This window comes from Ascaphus truei, chromosome 10, assembly GCF_040206685.1.
Source record: "Ascaphus truei isolate aAscTru1 chromosome 10, aAscTru1.hap1, whole genome shotgun sequence".
In the NCBI taxonomy this organism is placed as follows: Eukaryota; Metazoa; Chordata; class Amphibia; order Anura; family Ascaphidae; genus Ascaphus; species Ascaphus truei.
The window spans coordinates 49,144,765-49,169,467 of record NC_134492.1 but is presented as its reverse complement, the minus strand read 5'-3'; the positions used below and the strand labels follow the sequence as shown (position 1 = coordinate 49,169,467).

Below are 24,703 nucleotides of genomic sequence, written 5' to 3'. Positions count from 1 at the left end.
ATAGACATGTACAGACCTGTGATAGAGATGTACAGACCTGTGATAGAGATGTACAGACCTGTGATAGAGATGTACAAACCTGTGATAGAGATGTACAGACCTGTGATAGAGATGTACAAACCTGTGATAGAGATGTACAGACCTGTGATAGAGATGTACAAACCTGTGATAGAGATGTACAGACCTGTGATAGAGATGTACAGACCTGTGATAGAGATGTACAAACCTGTGATAGAGATGTACAGACCTGTGATAGAGATGTACAAACCTGTGATAGAGATGTACAGACCTGTGATAGAGATGTACAGACCTGTGACAGAGATGTACAAACCTGTGATAGAGATGTACAGACCTGTGATAGAGATGTACAGACCTGTGACAGAGATGTACAAACCTGTGACAGAGATGTACAAACCTGTGATAGAGATGTACAGACCTGTGATAGAGATGTACAGACCTGTGACAGAGATGTACAAACCTGTGATAGAGATGTACAGACCTGTGATAGAGATGTACAAACCTGTGATAGAGATGTACAAACCTGTGATAGAGATGTACAGACCTGTGATAGAGATGTACAAACCTGTGATAGAGATGTACAGACCTGTGATAGAGATGTACAGACCTGTGATAGAGATGTACAGACCTGTGATAGAGATGTACAGACCTGTGATAGAGATGTACAAACCTGTGACAGAGATGTACAGACCTGTGATAGAGATGTACAGACCTGTGACAGAGATGTACAAACCTGTGATAGAGATGTACAAACCTGTGATAGAGATGTACAAACCTGTCCAATACGCATTTGCAATATTGTCAGCATTCCTCTCACCCCAAAATTTGATTCCCTGCTAAATGTTTGGCAAAGCCTTGAAGAGCTAATAATGTTGCCAAATTAATAATTTTTTAACGAAACATCACCAGACAGTGAGTGAAACATGGTGTGTGCCCTGTATTTATAGTCTCTGCATTAAGTAAATCTAGCAATTTTAGAATATGTTGCAAATTAGCACAAGTTAAATTGCAACTTATATTGACTTAATGCTCGGGGAATTGTTTGCAAACTCTGGCCTACAGGCAGATTTTTTAGAGACTCAAAAAGGGCAAATGTTTCATGGTTCGCGGCCTCATGAGAAAATGTTGCACATTTCTACTTAGTGGTCCAAAATATCAGTACCAGATTTCTGGGGTTTATGCAAATTGTATTGGATGCTTTGCTCAAAATATTGTTAGTTTTCTTCACATCTGCCCCAGATATAAGAGTTTTGTTAAATAAATATAACGTTTGATGCAAATTGTTTATCCGAGCGATTGAAGCTAAAGTAGACTGCCATAGATATTTGATGCTGAGCGATGGACTAAAATACAGTTAAATGCATCTCATTATAATGTGTGTCTGATGACAACTCACTAGCTCAAGCTGATGCACTTAGCGGTAAAGGGTTAAAAAAAAGACACTGGGGCCTAAAGATGCTCGTTCAAAATGTCTCAGCAAGAATCGTTTTAAAGCAAAAAGTAGCATTTTATGCACAATCAGGGGATATATATATATATATAATATATATACAGTATATATTTATATATTATATATATATTACAGTTGATGACTCAAATGGCATGGTCTACACTCTGTTTGCTTTGAGAAGTTGTGGTAATTGTAACATAATTCTACTAGATATGTTACTTTTTATTTAATTGAAAACAGTAATAAAAAAAAGAACAGAGAAACAAAAAATACCCAGAAATATGCATATGGCCACTGCACATATACTTGGGGGTAAATATAATTTATCTAGTTTTCAGGGTGTACAAAATATCGGATAATGATTGGCTTCCTGCTATTCCAACCATATACCCACTATTCAATGTATAGATGTGTTCCTATAGTTTTTAGGCCGCTACTTGGGGAGAAAAGATGAATAAACTGCTCGATATGAGCGGAACCGGTAGGTAAGTACAGTATAACCAAAGTCAAAGAATGCAAAGAATTTGAATAAATGACTAAACAGATGTATTGTTATTATTAAATATCTAAGTAGTTATATTGCAGTATGTGTGTGTTTACTACCTTGTAATCTTTAAACACTTTTCAGTTACATATCATCAGAGGCATTTATGCAGCCAACTCTATGCATGCAGGGCCGTTTTAAGACCTTCGTAGGCCCTAGGCACTTCTATTTCCAGAGGCCCTTATGTCCGATATTTTTACTCATTTTTATGCTAATTTCAACGTTTGCTTGTTTCTTTCGATACTAGAGATATTTGGCCTCGATACTTTTGTTTCGATATTTAAAGGTATCGATACGTTGAAAGCATTTTAAATTAAAATTTGCCGTTTTCTCTTATTTTGTGATTTGTTTTGTTTAGGTATTTTTTCAAGTGAAAAATTGTAGGCCCTAAAAGGTTCATAGGCCCTAGGCTCTGTGCCTAGTCGGCCTAATGTGTAAAGCGGCGCTGTCTGCATGGTGGCCCAACAAGGTCAAAAAGAAGAAAAGATATTATTGTTAACCAGCTATCAGTGGGTGAATTGAGGAACATGGAACAGCAGTCACATAAATCTAGTATAAGAGGCTGATTCTGGAGTCAACTAATAAATCAATAGTAGCCATTAGTGCTCAACAGTTATACTTCATGGTGTTGAAGAATGACTGGAGAGCTCATTCTGTCCCCTGGGTCCCCATCCAACGTATAATCACTTGAGCTTGTGTGTCTGTGTGGGTCTGGCATGCCCCAACATTGCTTCTGCTAAGCTTCGCCCATAAATCAAACCACAAAGAAGACCAACATGGTACAGTGACATGTATGACGCTTGACCATTTCACCTCCTACATGTGGCAAAGATCTCTCAGGGGCAGAGGTGACAAACCTAGCCAATAATTTCCCCCAGAAAGACAGAGGAAAACTACACCAGTTATAGGCTTCTGATTCACCTCATTATAATATTTCTCTGACAGCCTCCTCCCCTTACGCCTCCTCTCCCCGCTGCCCAACATGCTCCACACAAGAGGGTTAACTAGAAAAACAAGGAGCACTGATACATTGATAGAGTTACCCTGAGCAGAAATGGCAGTTTCCACTTGTTTTCGGCAGTTCTCAAGTTTGCGAGACTTGACACACATACAGTAATATTCCCCTATTGCACATTTCACAGTCTTCTTTAACTTTTGGTAACTTGGTAATCGGATTTCCTAAACACGTAGAAAATAAGGCTTGTGTGTAATTGCGATGTATGTGTTTCATGCAGACTCCTCATGCAAAGGGCGGTGCCACGACAGCTTTGAAAGAGGGCGGGAATGCGATTGTGACGCCAACTGTGTGAATTTTGGCAAATGCTGTCCAGATTATGAAATGACCTGTGCGAGTAAGTACTTATATATGCACAATACCTTCATTGCTATATACAGGTTTGCTGTGTTTTAAACATCACAGTATTAAAGGACTGGGGTCCCCCAGACCTGAACCTCTCTATTCCTACGATGGCTGCCAGGAGGGTACTAATAGGAAGAGGCAATGTCCTACTCTGATGGAGGCTTCCCATTGGCTCTTGGGAGGGAAGCTCGGATGGCTGCCATATTGATTTCCCAAAATGGACCAGAAACTCAGGCACATAAAAAAGTCAATATCTCGAGGGACGGCGGAACTTTAAATAGCACAATTCAGCTCCGCCTCCCCCGGATCTTATTTTGTGCAAAATTTGAGTAGGGGGATCCATGCTTTCTCACGTAACAGACAAAAATTTAGGTTTTCTACTGTTTAATGGTCTGCATCAAATGTACGATAACTTATTAACAATATTCCTACATTTGATGAAGCTGTATGCAGCATTTTTGCAGTGGATATTTTTCCTTGATGCACACACATGTATATTTACAAACTCTGCTCACATTTGACTTGCACTGCGCTGCTTCACTGACCATTACTGGACCTGCTGAAGAAGATACATATCTTCCGGTAAGGCGCATGAGGAGTGTATAATATTAATGGTATCCCGTTACTTCCTCTTCTCAAAGTTTCCTAAAGTAAAAATCTGTGTATTACAAAAATAATTTTAAGCAAACTTAAACATTTGGAGTATGGATTAAGTTAGTGGTAAGGACACAGAAGTGGGTAACCCCGTCTTGAATCCCAGTATCATCTCCTTGTGACCTTGGGCAAGTTTCTTTACCTACCTACTGTATTCATCAGGCACCATAATTAGATTGTAAACTCTTTGGGGTAGGTACTCATCGAGACTGAAAGATTCTATGTACAGGACTGTGCACACTGTCTGTGCAATATTTTCCCGTAAATTCGTGAACCAGATTAAATTTGCCCATTTTCAAAATCGGAAAAATGTACCAAGCATTTGTAATCCAGGCGCTGAAACAAAGCTCTCTATTTTAGGACATTGTTGTGTGTGATGTTAAAAGTCCATCTACCAAGGCTCAATCCTCCCTGCTCGTAAGCTCCCTCCTTGCTTTGTCAAAACTGGTAGGACGGAGGAAGGAGATTTGATGGAAGGAGGAGGGAGATTTGGAGGACAAAAGACGGGGTTTTATAGGAGGAAGGAGGAAGATTAATATGACACAATGTGATGTCCTAAAATATTTGAGAATTTTCCAACTTTTTTGAAAATTTGATGAAAAAATTGTGAATCACATTTCGGAACGTTTGCACATCCCTAATTATAATTACATCGTTTTTATGCTATTGTTATTATAATTGTTATTATTTTATTGCTATTGTAGTTTTTTGTATTATAATATATTGTCATTATAACTGATTATTAATACTTTTGTTGTTATTGATTATTGTAGTTTGTTGCTAATTATTATTATTCTTATAAATGCAGAACCAATTCAGAGACGTTCCCCTCCACCTCCAGCACCGCCTGCTGATGAAAAAGATAAGACGCCAGATACCCCAAGAATAAAAGAAGATGACAAAGAGAGAAAGTCTGAAAAACCACCAGAAGGTAGAGTTTTTATTTCCCTAAAATACCAATTTTAATTATAATTAGAACAGAAAAATAGACAGATGTTGTGCATGACATTATCCACAAAGCATCTCAATATTAGTCATAATATCACAGGGTTTCCATAGGATTTTATTTCAATGTTGGTACAGAATATATCCCCCCATAGCACACCAGAAACATCACTCAAGCCTGTTACCTCTGTCATTTAGAAATAGAGGTTAGTGCATAATATTACTGAAAATAGATGGATCACATTTCTTAAATATATATTCCAGTATAAATCAACAGCACAAAGGCCTTTCTTCTCCTTACGCTGTTGCAATGCATTTTCTGATGTCATCCTCCCATCTTATTTTGGTCATTGTCTAGGTCTTTTGATTTCTATTGGAATCCAGTTGAGTACCCTCTTTGTTCAATTATGGTAATTTCTTCTTGCTATATCGTATGTCCACACACTGCCATTTTAATTTCTTCCCCCTTGTGATGACCTTTGTTTGGTTTCAAATCCATTTATTCTTTTTCCTGTCTCTTCGGGTAGTACCCAGCATACATCTCTCCATACTTCTTTGAGTTGTATGAAGTTTTGAAGTGTCTTTGCATTTAGGGTCCAAGTTTCACATCCATACGTGAGCACGGGCAGAATACACTGGTCGAAAACTTTCCCATTGAGGAGAAGTGGAAGGTTCCCTTGAAAGGTTGTCTTGTTTCTTCCAAATGCCTCCATCCCATCTTCAGTCTTCTATTTATTTAATTCAAAAAGTTCCCATTCATTGTTACTTCCCAGCCAAGGTAGACATGGGCCCTTATCCTATTAACTACGATTAACGTTGGATCTGAGCTATCGCACGGAAAATCCTACTAAAATCAATGGGACATTTTGTGCAATAGCATGGGATTGGCACTCTCGCAGTAGACTCAGTAGACTCAGGGCCATAGTCTTCGACTTCCCCTAGTTCAATTCCATGTCCTACAATCTTTGCAGAGTTGACGCATTAGTTCAAAATCCCTTTGGTCTTGCTGAAATTCATTTAGAGGTTCACTTTCCTACCTGCTTCGGCGAGTTCTCTGATTTATTCCTGGAGGTCTTCTGGTCTTGTGGTACAAATAACAATGTTATCCGCAAATTGAAGGTGACTCAAGTATTCACCGTTGATTTTGATTCCTTTTTCTTCCCAATTCAATATCTTGGAACAATTCTTCAAATGTTACAGTGAAAAGCTTTGGTGACAAGGTGTCTCCCTGCTGATCCTTATCTTGCTTGTATCTTCATGTAATCTAATGGTTAATGTGGCATTTTCGTAAATGTTCCTTATAATGTCAATGTATGCTTCTCCAGTACTTTGGCTTCTTTACACATTTAAAACTGCTGAGGCGTAGACAGAAACGTTTTTTGGGAATCTACGAACCTGAGATGTGTGGTAGATCATATTTATTACTTCAGGAAATATTACTTCTTGTACTTCTTGGATCTGATCCATTGTGTTGCATCCCTGCAAAATCCTGCTTGTTCTGTAGGCTGCGTGAAGTCCAGGTTCTATTAGAGTAGTTTAGTGGGTTTACTCGTAACAATCTTGTAAGTTATTGGAAGTAGACTGATTGATCTGTAGTTTTTGAGGTCTTCTTGGTCTCCTGTCTTGTGGATGAAGATAACCATGACATTTCTCTCAATTGTTCTGGCATTTTCCGGTTCTTCACGCAGCATTTAAAGAGTTTTGCAAGGATTTTTCTCTTCTTCCCCAGCTTCTATCAAGATTTCAGTTGTAATTCCATCATCCCCAGGAGCCTTCCCATTCTTCATGGATCTTATTGCCTTTGCCACATCGTCAGAAAGGACACATGGTTACATCATTAGTAGTTTCTTCTCATTTATCCTCTGTTGGATTATGCTGTGGGTTATCTTCATACAATTTAAATGTAGAAGTCCTCAACTCTCTTTATGATAAGTACACAGTCTTTAACTGTAGATTTATCATCTTATTTGAGTGCAACAATTTGTTTCTTCCCAATTATAAGTTGCTGCTTCGTCTTCTTTAATCTTTGATAGTCTTTTTCACCATTTCACAGTAAAAAATATTTACATCTTCAGTTACACACTTACGGATTATCTTACACAGCTCTGCATATTCAATTCTTGTTCATGCATCTGGGGATTGCTCCATTTCTTGTTGTTTCCTCAGTAATTGTTGTCTCACCTGATACAGTATGTTCTTATCCTGTTTTTTTCTAAGAGGTTACTCCACTCTATTCTGGCCTTTTATCTTCAATCTTCATACATTTTTCATAATTATTTGTTAAAGTGCGCCATGCATTTTTAGCGCGCTGAAGTGATTTCTCAGCTCTAGTTGAAATTCTCTGTTAATGAGGTTCCTGATGTTGATTGTTTTTGTCTTCTTTTTAAATCAGTTTTCTTCTTTCCACCTTCATTAATATGAGATTTGCAGCGAACCAAACAGTCCTTGTGTCAAAACGGTTAAGGACTGTTCTGTCTTTACGAGTTTATTGTTAGGTAGGATATTATCAATTTAATTATTGGCTTTATTGGGTTGAGTCCATGTCAATTTTCTGTTTAGATTCTTCTTGAAGCATGAATTCATGATGTAGAAGTTTTTCACATTCTGCAAATTCTACCAATCTGTCCCCACGTTCATTCCCGTTACAGTAACCATACTTACCCACTGATGTGTCGTCTTTCTACTGGGCACCAACGTTTTCATTGAAATCTCCCATAACGATCTTGAGGTGACAATTTCCTTTGTTGTTAAGTTGGCTGGTTTCATGTAGAAGTCTTCCACTTCATTGACTGCGTGACTTGAGATGGTGGAGCATACACTTACATTATTTGAAGCCTGTATCTCTTTGTCAACTGAATGACGCTTCTGGCTGCTTTTCCTGCTGTATACTCCACTATGTTGTTTCTCCATCTCTTGTTAATGATGAAGCTTACTCCACTAATTCTTCCATTATCTGTACCTCTGTAAAAGAATAGGTGCTTGCTTTTAAACTCAGTGAGGCCTTCATTTATAGATCTCAAACATTTGACATAACCTGTTTTTGGTATACCACTTTACAGATAAAATGCTATTATGTATCAAAGTATTGCAGCTGCAAAACTAGCAGTGTAACTGGGATCACAAACCGCAGGAGACTCTGAAGGAAAATCCCATCGCTTTCAATGAGAATGTTATCTCTCAATAAATCCTGGGCAAGTTTCTTGCCCTTGTTTTCAGGGCCGCAGACAGGGGAGGAGAACTGGGACAAGTGTCCAAGGCCCAGGTGTCCAATGCTGGAAGTTTAGCCCGCTCGGAAGTTGCAACCGCCCTCTGCTTTTAGCTGCCATTCCCTCCGTTCATGGTGGGGCTCGAGCTCCCCTCCTCTGCTGGGCCCTCCCCAACCACCCCCTCCCGCAGCTAGTTAGGCTTCAGCTACCCTGGGCCCAGGTCCAACACCACGCCCGGTGTGGCAGAAATGCTGTTGCGGGCTTTTTTGGTTTACAGCAGTTTTGTAACCGGGAGACTACTGCCGAAAGTTACTTCCAAGCGGTTATCACCTACAATCTAATGTTAACTGCCATTAACTTGAATGTGATACCTCATACGGGAGTTTAGCACATTTCCGCTACAATGCATAACACGTAATGCGTCTTAGAGAATACACAATTAAAAATTACATTCCTTCTAGTGGTTTAGTTGTACGTAAATATTATAGTATAGTCTAAAAATGGTTTCAAATGTTTTAAAATACAGAGCTAGGACATCTTTCAATTCACGGTACACTTTCTGTTAAGCTTTTCTTTCCCTTTAGGAAAGCATTAAAAATCGTAACCTTCAGCCTCCTGTATGGTAACTCGCTTTTATTCACCACTTCATTTATCAAAACGGAATCAACTTGTTTTCACCAAAAATGACCAAACAAATCTGGTCCAAGTTCTTACCTAAAGAGCTAGAACCGATATAATTTATCAATCGTATGTTCTAAGTATTTGACAATGGAATTTAAGAAGGAAAATGGCAGTGGGCCAGAAGATATGGGGTTTGTTCCTCTAAAATGCCAAAACTAAGGAAAAGCTTGTGAAAACAAAATCTCCTAGTTATACTGGGTAATATGAATCAAAATGGTTCAAATTGCTTTAAAATACAGAGAAATATTTCTTCAGTTTACTCCAAACAAGTTTGGAGCCGAGGTTAGTGCCACCTAAACATGGCGAGTCTACCGTATTTGACGCAAGGAGAGAGGAAACCTGCCCCAGATATTATATGCACATCTTGTTATACATCTCATGATAATATTTCCCTAATTACAGACGCGATGAGAGCTTCGCTGTAACCCTCTTGGTTGGATATGTAGTTATATTCTGACCCAATTTCTGCTTGGTAATGGAATACGCAGCATCTTGTACATTAACAATAAAGCCAGCTCCCCTTCATCTGTATCTCCTCCCCTAAGTCCTCCTACATCCACTCCTCAAATCGGAGCAAAGAAATCATTAATACATCGAGGTAGGTCACGCAGAGTTAAAATTATGCCATTTGTATCTAGTTTTGGGACAATTCCCCAGTTTGCGAACCGCTGATATATAGCCCCTACTGTGAAAAAAATGTCTGTGATACATCTTCAGCTGCATTTTTCCCTGGTGTTGGCTCAGTTTTGCAGCTGGAAGACGTTTATAAATAGAAGGACTCAGAAACAATGGCGGTGGTATAGGAATACAAAAGATATAACAGTGCTGCCCACCAAATAGAAATCAAAGAGGGGCAAGATACTTGCAATTTTGTACCGTGCTCCTGGTTCAGGGAAAACATGTCTAAAGAAATCCTGAGCATAGAGATAAGATAGATGATCCAAGGCACTACGGATTCTCAAAAGGTTTATTGCGTCCAAACAGCACGACGTTTCGACCTTCTCTGAGGTCTTTCTCAAGTGGTATAGGAATGCCATCCTGGAACAATATGACATAAAAGAGGCACTTTCATCCTCTGTCTATGTGGTGAGAAGCATTACCATACTTTCTTTCAGTTTTGCTCCAACGTCAGATTTTTGGAGACAGCAACATTGTGATGAGATGGATCTAATTTTGTGTCTCAGGGAAGCCCCTATTTCTCTCTCTCCATATGCTAAAAATCACAAGTATATAGTTGCATAACATGTTCTGTCTAACAATCTGCACCACATGTAGGAAGCTTCATTAATGACTTTCTCACACCGGTCGCAATTGGTAGCAACACATGGTTGTTAGGGCAAACCTTGTCTCCACTTTGATATGTTGACCGTTAGATGAATGAGTGAGTGAAAGAAAGGATACATTATTCAAAACTTTCCACGTGAAAGCACGTCTTGAAGAGTCAGTTCATAAAGGCATATATTCTGTATCTTCTATTTCCATTTGCTTGAGATAAACTATATATTGACTTTTAATGCAGATCCTGATCAGAGAGATGAGGGCCTGCCTAAGAAAGCTCCAAAAAACGTCTCAAAGCCACCAAGAACTAAAAAAAATAGCAAAGTATATGTTTCAGAAGAGCAGCCAGAAGGTAAAAAAGCAAAAGTTACGTGACGATGTGCAAATTTAAAAATGAGTACATCTCGATAGTTGAACGTGCAAATTTTGGAAAATCAAAAACTTTCCCAAAATTGACCTGTATTGCCAAAATACAGTATTTACCAATATACAGTACCAACTGTTCCTGCTAAATAGTTGCATAATTTGCTATCTGGTAAGTAAACTATTTATAGTTGGACATTTCTGGTAAAGATTCACATCTCTGATACAAATTTTTTCGCAAGTGATGAATGTAAAAAATTCATCAAGTTCGCAAACGGTTGTGAAGGTTTTGCTAATGTTACCTTTAACAAAGCCTACGATTACTTGGCCCTTTTTAAGACACGGTTCCACATCACAGGTAAGTGTTATGTGTTGTACATATACATTTCGAACATTCGCCTATTTCAATTTCTTGTACATTTTTTTTAGCAGGTACTGTACGTAGCAGCACCACACTGATCACCAGTTAGTCACCTATATTTAACCTATATTACTGTACGTGCCACTGTCGTATTTTTGACCATTGCTTTAAAAGGGGCAATCCCTCTTTGAACTCCATCTTGACCAGCCCCTCCTTGTTCTCCCACTTGATAAGTCTGGTGCTAATTTTGTAAGCCGGTTGCTCAAGTTTTACAATGAAAAATCTTGAATATTTGATTGTGTATACAACAAGAAGCACTGTAATAGCTTCTTTCCAGACAATGTTCACTGTGAATAAATCAATCAATAGTTTCATAGAAAAATAAAGTCCGTCTTAACTGTGAATGCAGAACTTCCGCGGAACCAGAAGCCTAAGAAAATACCGCGTAGGATCCCAAAAAAGAAGAAAGACAACGACGTGGTAAACTCCAATGAAGAAACAGAAGGTTTAACACTATCTTATAATATGTTTCTCATACTTCCTGCTAGACAATTTCCAACAAGGATAACTGAAAAAGAAAGGTCCTCGTGTTGAACAGTAGAACAACGTTTGATAGTACTTAGAACGTTGTAGCTCGAAGTTTAAGAGACCGTGTAGGTCCTTGTGAAGAAGGGATCTTCATCTAATTCGCCAAACGGGCCAGTCCAGAAAACCTCTAGAAATAGAAGGGCTACGAACCTATTATAATGTTATTTTAGATACAGTTAAATATTTTTAAATGATTGTATTTCAACATTGTGCAAGCATTTATAACATCTGTACACTATATATTTACATCCCGTTAATTTACAAGTGAGTTTAGTGTGAAAAACTGCACTTGGCTGCTTAAGCAACTAGTATGCAATTATCCGGGGCAGAGACACTGAGGGCCACAACAAGGCCTCTCATTGGGCGCCATCTGAAAAGCCCTGATGTGAAGTGTAGACTAGGTTGAGATACTTTATAATGGATCTCTAAAAGAGTTCTTTATACAGATGAAGAAGGCTTTATTGATCCCTCTAGTGGTACATTATACTGTATGTTGACATTTCTCATTTTGCCATTAAATCCCCTGAAACGTTGTGGTATTCTGAGTTTTAACGGGATAGGTGGTGTTATCTGGGGGAACAATGAGGCTGGCTACATCTGTACATGAAATAACAGCAGATGGATCCTGTGAATGAGTACAACAGGGTTGTGCAAACTTTTCCCCCTGCCTGCTCGCCCCCCTCCCTCTTACCTTGTCCCGGCGTAAAATGACACCGCAGGGTCATTTGACGCTGCGTTGCCATGGTGATGCGCCATTGGAGACAAGCTAAGGGAATTTACAGAGGCCTCGCGCGTCCCCCGGTATTTAGTTTAAATGCTTTGGGGAAGCGCGCAGGGCCTCTGCAAGCTCCTCCCCCCCCCCAGAAAATCTCACGCCCCCCCAGTTTGGGCACCCCTGACATACACAATACTGTACATTTTGTCATAGTCAGTGTTTAAAAAACAATGACATGGGTGAGTTATAGTCATATATGCCACTGCATAGACATTTATTTTTTGGCCGGATGTTTCAGACATTATTTTCTCCACCATGTTTTTAAAGCCTTGTATCCCAGGGATCGGGATTACATCCTGTGGGCACAGTGGTTGGTGTGCTTGGGTAAAGTCGTGGCTCTGAGAAATATAATAACTATTTATCAGTGAGCTACAGCTCTGTAGAACTGGTTTAAAATATTTTATACAGTATTTACACTTGCAAACATTAAGGGAGAGAGCCTCTTTAATATGCATCCCTTATGTGGACCTGTGGTGTGAATTTGTACGTTGGCAGGTAAAAAAGTAGGGTTATACTGGGTTTGTAAATATAGCTTCTGCTTATCCCGTGACTACAATAATATACAATCAACCAACTCTGCCCTTCAGGGCCTTATTTACTAAGTAGTGCTACTCAATATAACATGTTCAAGTCTGGTTCAGTACATATGGCTCAATGTGTGTTTGTGTTTTTAACATGAATAACCACCCATTTAACTTGTTAATATATCAACCTTTCCACCTTAATGTGATTATATATATATATATATATATATATATATATATATATATATATACACACACACTGGTATATATATATATATATATATATATATATATATAGTATATGTCATAACATATTCAAACCTTGCTATTATATTTACACAATGTATTTGTTTTTAGAACCGTTACAAAGAATCACGCCCTCATCTAAAGAGCCTGAGAAAGGAAGCCCAAAAAGCCCAAGAAAGAAGAAAAGTAGGAAGTTAATAAATCCAGAAGATGAAACGGAAGGTACAGTACATTTTGTATGGAAAGATGAATGTGCATTACAGAAGTTATTACCTTTTCAGCTGCTTGACTCTATTTATAGAGAGGAGCACTTGGGTTCCGTCTCAGGAGGGGCAGAGAGGCACTGGGATAGATACTAGACAGTAAGGATGGGCAGAGAGGTACTGGGATAGATACTAGTCAGTAAGGATGGACAGAGAGGCACTGGGATAGATACTAGGCAGTAAGGATGGGCAGAGAGGCACTGGGATAGATACTAGACAGTAAGGATGGACAGAGAGGCACTGGGATAGATAATAGGCAGTAAAGATGGGCAGAGAGGCACTGGGATAGATAATAGGCCGTAAGAATGGGCAGAGAGGCATGGGGATAGATACTAGACAGTAAGAATGGGCAGAGAGGCATGGGGATAGATACTAGACAGTAAGAATGGGCAGAGAGGCATGGGTATAGATACTAGACAGTAAGGATGGGCAGAGAGGCACTGGGATAGATACTAGACAGTCAGGATGGGCAGAGAGGCACTGGGATAGATACTAGACAGTCAGGATGGGCAGAGAGGCACTGGGATAGATACTAAACAGTAAGGATGGGCAGAGAGGCACTGGGATAGATATTAGGCAGTAAGGATGGGCAGAGAGGCACTGGGATAGATACTAAACAGTAAGGATGGGCAGAGAGGCACTGGGATAGATACTAGGCAGTAAGGATGGGCAGAGAGGCACTGGGATAGATACTAGGCAGTAAGGATGGGCAGAGAGGCACTGGGATAGATAATAGGCAGTAAGGATGGGCAGAGAGGCACTGGGATAGATAATAGGCCGTAAGAATGGGCAGAGAGGCATGGGGATAGATACTAGACAGTAAGGAGTTGATAAGCCTAAAGTACCAACCTAATGACTGGAATGGTGTTAGGCCCAACAGGACTAGAACCAGCAACCACTGCTTTTCTGACCCCAGCTCTAGCAGTGTGAGCTTAACCAGCTGATGGGTTGCAGTGCACACGGTCTACTAACAGCATACCTCCAAGGGATATGTATTTTGTTGATTGTATTAGTAACCTAGAAAAGGGCTTCAAGTACAAAGTAATAATATGTACTGAGGGCTGTGAGTTACTGAGGCCAGGTGAGATTAAATAAAAGATAAATGGAACATGGGCTTCCTCGCTCTACTGTGTTAGGCCTCGTGGAGGGTGGCGCTGAACGGGCGCTCACGCTCGCGCTGGTTGTGATGAAACACATTGCTGCAATGTGTGTGGCCTGCGCGAGCGAGCGCCCAAGCATGCACGGCGCTTACCTGTTGGCGAGATAACCAAATTTGATTTGGCTGCTCGCTGATGCGTCACGTGTGTGGCTCGCCCAATGAGGGCGAACCAGCTCCGTGATGTAATGGCCGTGCCCCTGACATGCCCCCTCAAGCGCGCAACTGGCTGGTCAGGAAATGCCCAGCGCCTGACGTCACGGCACTCAAGCTGCAGTGAGCGCTCTCCCACCCTGGCTGCAGCCTTAGAAGAAAATGGATGCCACCTCTCCTGCTCTAGGGATTTGGGGAAAGTTCCAATCCGGAACAACCAGTGCACAGCCGAATGAAGCAACAAGGACGTAGTGACCAAAAAAGGTTTTGAATGAATAAAAAATATGAAAAAAAATAGTGCTGGCTAACCTCCAACGCGTTTCACACATAGAGTGCTTTGTCAAAGAGTGATCTGTGTGTGGCAGGGAGTGCTCTGATATACTGCTTCTTGGCTGGTCTAATTGACAAAAGGCCAATCAAAGGCTGGCAATCAATTGTGCAAGCAGGTGAGTATGCAAATCACAGTTAGAACATGCATAACTCTGTCAGAATGTGTAAACTTTATATAATAAGACTAACAATAGTGATTGTGAGAAAGTTAAATCAATATCTATGTTTCCACACAAGAAAGTGTAGAAACAATTATATAATATATATATATTATATAATATATATATATATATATATATATATATATATATATATATATATAATAAACTAATTGCTAAAAAAAAGAATAATATATAAAGTAAAAACTTAACACAAAATATAAAAACCAACACTATACAATAACAAATTTAAAAGAAAATGAAGACAGTGTACAACTATAATAATGATATATATAATGTGTTTAAATCAATAGTGAATATATAATTAATTAGTTAAATGATTAATCTCACTTATGTTGGACAATCAAGATCCATATATATATATATATGAAATCAATAAATGGTGACTATGTCTATAATAATATGAGCTTTTGGTGATACATAATATATGTAATAATCTAAATTTAGTAATTATTTAGACAGTCTTTCTTGATGAACTCTAATGTTAACTTGAATTGGAAAATATTATACAGTATGTAGAGAGGAAATAACAGGGGACCCCTCTTAGTATTTTGGGGGTTCAATTTGAGCTTGTAGGTGTTCTGTATGTTTTAAGACCCCTCTTAGTAGACAGATTATTGGCCGCAATGTAATGTAGTATCGCAATCTCAAAGGAAATGTTTGAGCTCCCATTCCCCCTTGTGAGCAATTAGAGTAATGTCGAGACACAGGATGTGATGTCATTCTTTTTGATAAGCCCAGCATGTTCAGCAATCCTTGTTTTTAATGGTCTAATGGCTCGGCCCACGGATCTCATACCAGAACCACACCATAGCATGTATACAACATGACTAGTGTGGCAGTTAATGAAGGTAGAGATTGTGTGGTTAGATTTAGATTGTATGCTACTACATTTTTTCATAGGTGTAGCATATTGACAACACCCACAATGGCCACATTAGTGAAAGCCATTGGGAATGCCCCGAATACCATTAGTGATAGGATTGGAATTGAATACGCTAAGAGATAAAAAAAAAAGATGCTAAGCATTTGGCTTTTTTTTAAAAACAAATCTTGGACCCTCCTGTAGAAATGATGTAAGATCATTCAGGAGGAAAGCCTGGGTTGTACTCCCTGCAACCACCCGCTTAGATGATCAGCTTTTTACTTGGACTTACCAAGGATCACCAAGACCTTTACACGGGCTGTGCTATGAGTGGTTTCGCTAGCAGCGTTGCTCTTGTCTGGTGCTTAGCATTTATTGACAGCTAAGTATTGATACACCTATTTTGACCATTTTCTGCTTGTCATGTGGCAGATGCATCTTTAAGCTGTTCAGCATTCCTGTCTCTGAGCATTCATCATGTAATATTCAGGACAGAGTGTTATTGCTATCTTAAACACCTGCAACCTGTCTTTGTATCTAAGTATTTACCATATCTGATTCTGTGTGCCCTTGGTATGTGCTAATTTGCTCTGGATTTTCTCTCATGGCATTCATTTGTTTGTAAGACAGTTTTCTTGACCGACCGGTCTCATGGTGTAGGGCAGTTTCAGTACACTGCTACCACAATATACCTAGTCCTAGCTATGATTCACTTTTGTATCATGCCTAATGCTGTTTCTTCATTATAGGGTATTTTCCCGTTACACTAATTTAATTTCAGGGACTGTTTTACTGTTATGTGATGCGACTTATAATAAACGTGTATATTTTTTGTACGCTTGAGTGCTACATGTGGGATACTTTTCTTCTCTCTTTGGTTGTGTTGATATATATATATAATATTATACTGTATATATACATACAGTGTATTCACATTAATCTGTAAGTAAGATATATATTCACTGTAATCTAGATTCCTTTGAGACAGAAACATCTCCACTTCTGAAAGCGCCAAGTGAAAAAAAGGATAAAAAGCAGAGAGTAAAATATATTCCTCATAACCCAAGGAAGAAGAGAAAGAAGTATATAATAGAGTCTGAGGAAGAACCAGAAGGTATTTATTGGAAGATAAAAAGAAGCACAAAACAGCATCTTGTGGTGTAGAACAGTGTTTCCCAACCTGGGTTGGCCCGAAATAGGACTCATAGTGGGAATAAGGTGATGGACACTGGGAGATACAGAAAGTGGCAAAGGAAAGGAGGGACATTGAGTGACAACTAGAAAGAAGAGATAGTGACAGAAAGTTTTCCTGTATCAATAACTCAACTAACATAGTTTACTATGGATAATTATTATTACATAGTTACAAAGTAGGTGGGGTTGAAAAAAGCCATAAGTCCATCAAGTTCAACCTATGCTAAATTTAGACGACAGATACTTTATCCTATATCCGTACTTACAGTATATTGATCCAGAGGAAGGCAAACAAAAAAACCCAGTGAAATATCATCCAATGATCTCTCATAAGGGGAAAATAAATTCCTTCCTGACTCCAAATATTGGCAATCGGATTAATCCCTGGATCAACATCCTCCCCGTGTTTACTTATTTGGTATATCCGTGTATACCTTTCCTTTCTAAAAACATGTCCAACCTTTTTCTGAAGATATCTATTGTATCTGTTTCACAATCTCCTTAGGGAATGATTCCCACATTTTAACTGCCCTTACTGTAAAGAACCCTTTCCTTTGTTGCTGGTGAAATCTCCTTAACTCCATCCATAAGGGATGGCTCTGTGCCCTTTGTACTGCCCTTGTGATGAATAATTATTTTTAAAACTCCTTATATTGTCCCGAATATATTTGCATATAGTTATCATATCCCCTCCTACACGCCTCTTTTCTAATGTAAACAAATCTAATTTAGCTGGCTGCTCCTCATACATCAAATTATCCATCACCTTTATTAATTTGGTGGCTCTTCTCTGCACTTTCTCTAGTTCCATAATTTATTGAGTGGGGCCCAAAACTGTACTTACTGTAATACCTCCACCTTCTTATCTCCAATAATGTGCTTGTCCCTCTGACTATATTCTCTATTCTAATCTTGTTATTAATGTCACTTTTTAGGGTTGATCTTACTTTCTATTACAATCCTTTTTCAATTTCAATTCTTGCTAATCTGATTGCAACTTAACATTCTGATTTGGTTCCTTCTGACTTTAAGAATCTAACAAGTAGATCCACACAAGTCCATTAAATACTTAACGATCTGCTAAATTGAGTTAACGTATGGTTAAGTGCTAACAGTTATCTTCAAACTCATTAGCGATGCGTTTAAGTGTTAATGTAACGAGCCTTCAATGGACCTCTACATTTTCATTTTCATCATTCTCTTCGTAAACATCTTCACTTATAATAGGTTTTAAATCCGGTTTAACACATAAACATACTCCACCACCGGCGCAGGGCCAGCCTTAGGGCAAGGCGAGCAAGGCTGTCACCTTGGGCCCTGCGCCTCCGGGGGCTCCGTGCTCCCTCCTCTCCCTCCTGTCAGTGCCGAGGATCCAACTTTCACCCAACAGGAGGGGGGAGCTGGAGGAGGGAGGGGATCTCCCTCATTTTGGATCTGCAGCCCCTTGTGTACCCAGGGGAAGGTCCTAGGTCTGAGCCCCTGATAGGGCAGTACCCAGGCGTTAGGCACAACCCCCCACCCCCTTGTCACTCAATGGAGTTGTTTACTGCAGGAGCAAGGAGCATGGATTTAACCCTAACAGTGCCTGCACTGGTACCAGGGCTTATGTTAAGCAGGGCAGATTGGTAGCCAAGGGAATAACCTGGCTACATATCTGTCAGGCTTCCTGCATTAGTAAGCATGCATTTAAGGTTTTTTTCAGTCTGTACTATTGTTATCTTATCTTCTCCCTTTCTACTCCAATTGGATCTACTCTTTAGAATTTTTCTAGTATTATCTGTATTTAATATGGGTGTCTCCCTGCTTGCCAAACTCCCCCGTCCCCCCCACTTCACCCCATGACCCATAGCTATTTCCCCATTGAAATCTATTCTATTTAGTTAATTACCTCTAGCTTGTCCCACCCCAACCTTCCTAGTTTAAATTTCCTCCAACCTTTTTAACATCCTCCACCCTAGTGCAGAAGATCCATTTTCGTTGAGGTGCAATCCGTCCTTACCATAAAGATAGCACCTCTCTTATACATAGGACTTTGATGATTCATTCTTGGACATCTTTCTTAGAACAGTGGTTTGGCAACGGGCAAAATAAAATATTTTTTGGGGGGGGCTTAGTTTCTAAAAGCTTGGGAAACACTGGTGTACTCGTTTATTTTTCAGCATTGTACAGGTGAGTAAAAAATCCCATTCACTTACAAGAGTATTAGTGCTCCATGTTTGGTGGAACCAGGGAGTGTGGACGACCACTCATTTTTTCTCTTTCCACTTTTTTATCATTGATTTACTTTAGGCTTGTCAATCTTTCGGAAATAAAACCCCTTTCCCACAATGTTAAATAAAGTTACATTACCCTAACTTTTTTATCCCCCACTAAAAACAGCGACTTCCTGGGGGGTCTGTGTAATAACATCTCCCAGCTGTAACCCTGGGGAACAACAGTGCAAAAACCTGCACAATACTCAACTAATCCCATTGGCTCATATTCACTGGAGGGTGCCTAGCTTTCGCAGGTCTTAACTCCCACTCATTTAAATGCCAGTAAGGGCGTGCTGACGCATAGCACCATTTAGTGAATATGGGCCATTGAAAGCAACTTGGGATTTTCCTCTGATACATTTGGTGCAATTTTGCCCTAGTTATGGGACTTTAGTAAATAATACTCCAAGTATTCTACTAATACTCTTGTAAGTGCATTTGATTTATTTTAATGGTCATTAAAAATACATTAAAAAGTCTATAAGATGCTTTATTTGTGCTTCTTTTTATATAGAGACTATTTGATATAGAAGAACTTTGCAAGAATTGCAGTTTGGGATTATTGTCATTTTCAGGACTCCAGGTTTAGCTACTGAGTGATGTTATCCATGCTTTCTATTGCTGTATTTGAATAAGAAGCAGTCAATGTAACGGACAGTGCGCAATTTACATCATGTTTAAGTCTTGGTGCTAAGACCATCTTATTATGTACCCTAGACATGACAATATCAAACCCATGGTCAAGCTTCTATATTTTTTCCCACATACCTGTATTTAGCACATACAATTACAACATATAATAATAATAATAATTATTATTATTATATTATTATTATTATACCTGTATTTAGCACATACAATTACAACATATAATAATAATAATAATAATTATTATCATATTATTATAATTATTATTATTATACCTGTATTTAGCACATACAATTACAAAATTTCTATCATGATGTTGGGAGTTTCTGTTTCTTGTGCAAAATGAAGTTGAGTATTAGTCTAAATGGCCGTATCTGCTAATAATGGGATACAGTATGCCACCGTTTTATTTACACGTTTTTTTGCCGGACCTCACATGACCGCCCCGGCCGATAAAGCCGACCACTCCATTGTCGCAGATTATCCCTTACAGAACGAGTGGTTTTGCCATGATGTACTGGTACTTTAATAGGGTCTCAGGCATGCCGTGTGCCCATAATGTACCAGGTATGTCATAACGAAACTCTAGGGGTCATACTTTTCAATCTAAACTGTGGGATATTTACCATTTTCCACAGATCAACTGTGCCAGCTATTTAGTGTTGTAGCTCTAAGGACCTATTTCAATGTTGGTTGGAGTAGCTGTTCATGGACATTTGTTAACTTCCATTCAATTTAAAGACTTGGATTTATGGGATTAATGATCCACTCTCAAGAGTATATTATAAGCATTGTATCAATCATAATGGGTTAGCGTGTTACTGGCATGATGACTCTTACCCTCGGGATTCACTCAAATCCAATGCAGCGCATCACAAACCCAATTGGGCTTTAACTTGAATGGCAGGTAACGTATAAACAGGATTCCATACCATGAATTGGATTTTAATTAATCTAACCCATAAAAGCAAACAGCTATTAACCCTACGCGTATATTATTTTTGCTAGTCATAGAAAAATCAGGAGAGATAAATAGTAGAGATGAACACATTTTTCACTTAAAATGATGAGACAATTTGCCATTTATATATTTATACGTGAAATGACCATTAATATAACCTGTTCTGTTCGTTTTGAGTATTACAGAGGAGACAGGTAATTATTTGTTTCTATTTTATTTACATAGTGCCAACAATATACACAATGCGTCACAAATGATCAGACATTAGAATACAGTGAAATGTAATATAATAAAAGCACATTAATAGGGAATCACTACCCCACAGAATAAAGGTGGACACTTACACTTTAACTTGTTCTAAAAATGTTTTTTGTGCTTTGGTTTTGCCAGAAACTGATGGGTTTTAGAGTTGTAATAACTTATGGGGGGGGGAAAAAAAAAAGAAAAAGGGTAACAAATAAATAAATAAATAGAATTTTTTTTTTAAATTGTCTGAACTTTTTCCAACTAAAACCTTTTTTTTTTTTTAACATTTGGGGCTGTAATCTCTTGTGAACATGAAATTTTGTCTAATTTCTTTTTAAAAAAAAATTATTATAAAAAAGAAAAATTAGTCCAAAGATTGCGGCTTTCTCGGGTTTTTGCTTGGATTGGAAATTTCACATAGTTCGGATTTTGAACATGCAAAACGGCCCATAATTACCGCTGATCGTACCAATGTTGGGAGATCTAGTACACCTCTGGAATGCCCTTCCCCTCAGTACCCGACTAGCACCCTCTCTATCCATCTTTAAGACCCACCTTAAGACACACTTGCTTAAAGAAGCATATGAATAGCACTGTGGATATTCTAAACACGATACATAATGCTTGGCCCCCTGCAGACGCACTTACCAGAACTCCCTCCTACTGTCTCTGTACGTTCTCCCTACCTACCAATTAGACTGTAAGCTCCTCGGGGCAGGGATTCCTCTTCCGAAATGTTACTTTTATGTCTAAAGCACTTATTCCCATGATCTGTTATTTATATTATCTGTTATTTATTTGATTACCACATGTATTACTACTGTGAAGCGCTATGTACACTAATGGCGCTATATAAATAAAGACATACAATACAGAGACATAAGCGGAAGGAGTAAGTGGTGTGGATGGCAGTGTCTGACCACGATGCTTGGTAAGGGTCTCTGTGGGGGAAAGTGGCCATGATGAGTATAGGCTACTGAAATGCTTCATTCAGAGGGTGCGGTTTTTAGTCTTCATTTGGAGGTGTTGACAGAGGGTACGAGAAAGTGTTACCTCTGCTTCCACTGGCAATTACTGCCTGAAATGCATTTTGTGGTTCAACTGTACAAAATGATGTTTTGTGAAAATTGTTTAATTAATGAATGGGGCCGATTTAGACCTAGATAAAGACAGTGGATTTGTAGTGCAAGCTCATTGCGTTGGTGCAAATGTCTGGTTTGCAGCTCGTAAAAATAAGACCCTATTTAAAGTTGCCAAAAACTAGGCACAAAAGATAGTCTCCATGAGGGTCGTTAACATGAGGACATAACAGAAGTGGAGCTAAGGCGTGTCTAGTCCTAATTTATTTAAAATTAGTCCAATATGGGCGTACAGATGGTAAATAGCACCTGTCTTATTTTTGCGTCTAATTTAGAGTTGGAATAACGACTGTTCCGAATTGTGTGCTTGTAGACACAAAATGTTAATCAAGATACATTATCAGAACCGAATATTTGCAATTATAGGGGTCGGCTATTGAGGGATATGCCCTACCCCTCAATATCCGACTGGCACCCTCTCAATTCACCTGAAAACCCACCTCCTTAACGAAGCACACTGTATGAGTAGCTCTGCTGGCTAATATTTTACATCTCAGATGCACTGACCTTGGCCCCATGCAGATGTACTTACCAAACACGCACCTACTGCCTCTGTACGTTCTCCCTACTTACCACTTAGCTTGTAAGCTCTTCGGGGCAGGCCTCCTTTTTCCTAATGTTACTTTTATGTCCCATGTATTACTGCTGTGAAGCACAATATACATAAATGGCGCTATATATTTTTGCAATTACAACTAAAACTCGCTCAGGGTTTCTTCTACTTAAATAATGCTTGTATTCCAGACCCCAGTCAGGAACCAGGAACATTACTTTCACGCCCTGGGAAGGATAACAAGCGCCCAGTGAAAACAAAACCGAAAACTCCCAAAGGGAAAAAAAGCAAAACGCGTGTACAGTCAGAGGAAGAAATACAAGGTAGTGTCAAAAACATCGAAAGAAATCTGGCCAATCGGGCTGTAATAAAGGAATAAATATATATATATGGAAGAAAATAGCTATTACCAATACAAACTCTAAAGTATTTTGGAAAGTTAATGATACTTAGCTCAAGTAGACGTCCTTGGAGGTGATATGTGGGCTCCTTCTGCTGTCCTCAAGTAGCGAGGAACTACACCTTAATGAAGGAATATGGAGAACAAAATAGTGTAATAACGTTTTATTAAATGATAAAAAATGACATGTGATCGCAAACTCACAAACAGGTGTGGTTGTTTGCGCAGTTGAATATTTAGTTTTGCAGCTTTGCACCACAGGAAACCTCTGTCCCGGCACTTTATCTGCAGTCCATGTTGCTGGCTCTGCCGGGGCTTGTGGGATCCTCCTCTGGGGGGACGCCCGCTCCCCCGGGGCTGGTTTTCCTCCTTCCTTTCTGCGTGCTGCTGCAGTCCAGGCGCTCCCCCGGGGCTGGTTTTCCTCCTTCCTTTCCGCGTGCTGCTGCAGTCCAGGCGCTCCCCCGGGGCTGGTTTTCCTCCTTCCTTTCCGCGTGCTGCTGCAGTCCCGGCGCTCCCCCGGGGCTGGTTTTCCTCCTTCCTTTCCGCGTGCTGCTGCAGTCCAGGCGCTCCCCCGGGGCTGGTTTTCCTCCTTCCTTTCCGCGTGCTGCTGCAGTCCAGGCGCTCCCCCGGGGCTGGTTTTCCTCCTTCCTTGCCGCGTGCTGCTGCAGTCCCGGCGCTCCCCCGGGGCTGGTTTTCCTCCTTCCTTTCCGCGTGCTGCTGCAGTCCCGGCGCTCCCCTGGGGCTGGTTTTCCTCCTTCCTTTCCGCGTGCTGCTGCAGTCCAGGCGCTCCCCCCGGGGCTGGTTTTCCTCCTTCCTTTCCGCGTGCTGCTGCAGTCCAGGCGCTCCCCCGGGGCTGGTTTTCCTCCTTCCTTTCCGCGTGCTGCTGCAGTCCAGGCGCTCCCCCGGGGCTGGTTTTCCTCCTTCCTTGCCGCGTGCTGCTGCAGTCCCGGCGCTCCCCCGGGGCTGGTTTTCCTCCTTCCTTTCCGCGTGCTGCTGCAGTCCCGGCGCTCCCCCGGGGCTGGTTTTCCTCCTTCCTTTCCGCGTGCTGCTGCAGTCCAGGCGCTCCCCCCGGGGCTGGTTTCCCTCCTTCCTTTCCGCGTGCTGCTGCAGTCCAGGCGCTCCCCCGGGGCTGGTTTTCCTCCTTCCTTTCCGCGTGCTGCTGCAGTCCCGGCGCTCCCCCGGGGCTGTGCGCTGGTCTGCTCAGTTCCTGTGTTGCCGACATGTACATGAGCTCCGTTGAGCCGGTTCCTTCTTCCGGGTACCGGAACTCCAATGACGTCACTCTTGTGCTGCGGTGGCTCATGCCAAGTATCATTATCTTTCCATACTACTTTAGAGTTTGCATTGGTATTCTCTTCCATATATATA

The 24,703-nt window shown here is 40.1% G+C and overlaps 1 protein-coding gene across 11 annotated transcripts in view; it reads left to right on the top strand.

Annotated features, from left to right (window-relative positions):
• The window catches only part of PRG4 (proteoglycan 4), a 67,828-nt gene that overhangs the window by 8,968 nt on the left and 34,157 nt on the right, over positions 1-24,703 (top strand). For 2 of the 11 annotated variants that reach the window (XM_075616891.1, XM_075616885.1), the window contains exons 4-9: positions 3,248-3,364; positions 4,835-4,957; positions 10,378-10,488; positions 13,105-13,215; positions 16,913-17,053; positions 23,127-23,258. In XM_075616891.1, the coding sequence (XP_075473006.1) occupies positions 3,248-3,364; positions 4,835-4,957; positions 10,378-10,488; positions 13,105-13,215; positions 16,913-17,053; positions 23,127-23,258 (735 nt within the window). Of the gene's footprint in view, positions 1-3,247; positions 3,365-4,834; positions 4,958-10,377; positions 10,489-11,269; positions 11,366-13,104; positions 13,216-16,912; positions 17,054-23,126; positions 23,259-24,703 lie in introns of all 11 variants that reach the window. The other 9 variants (XM_075616895.1, XM_075616893.1, XM_075616896.1 and 6 more) reach the window with 7 other exon arrangements.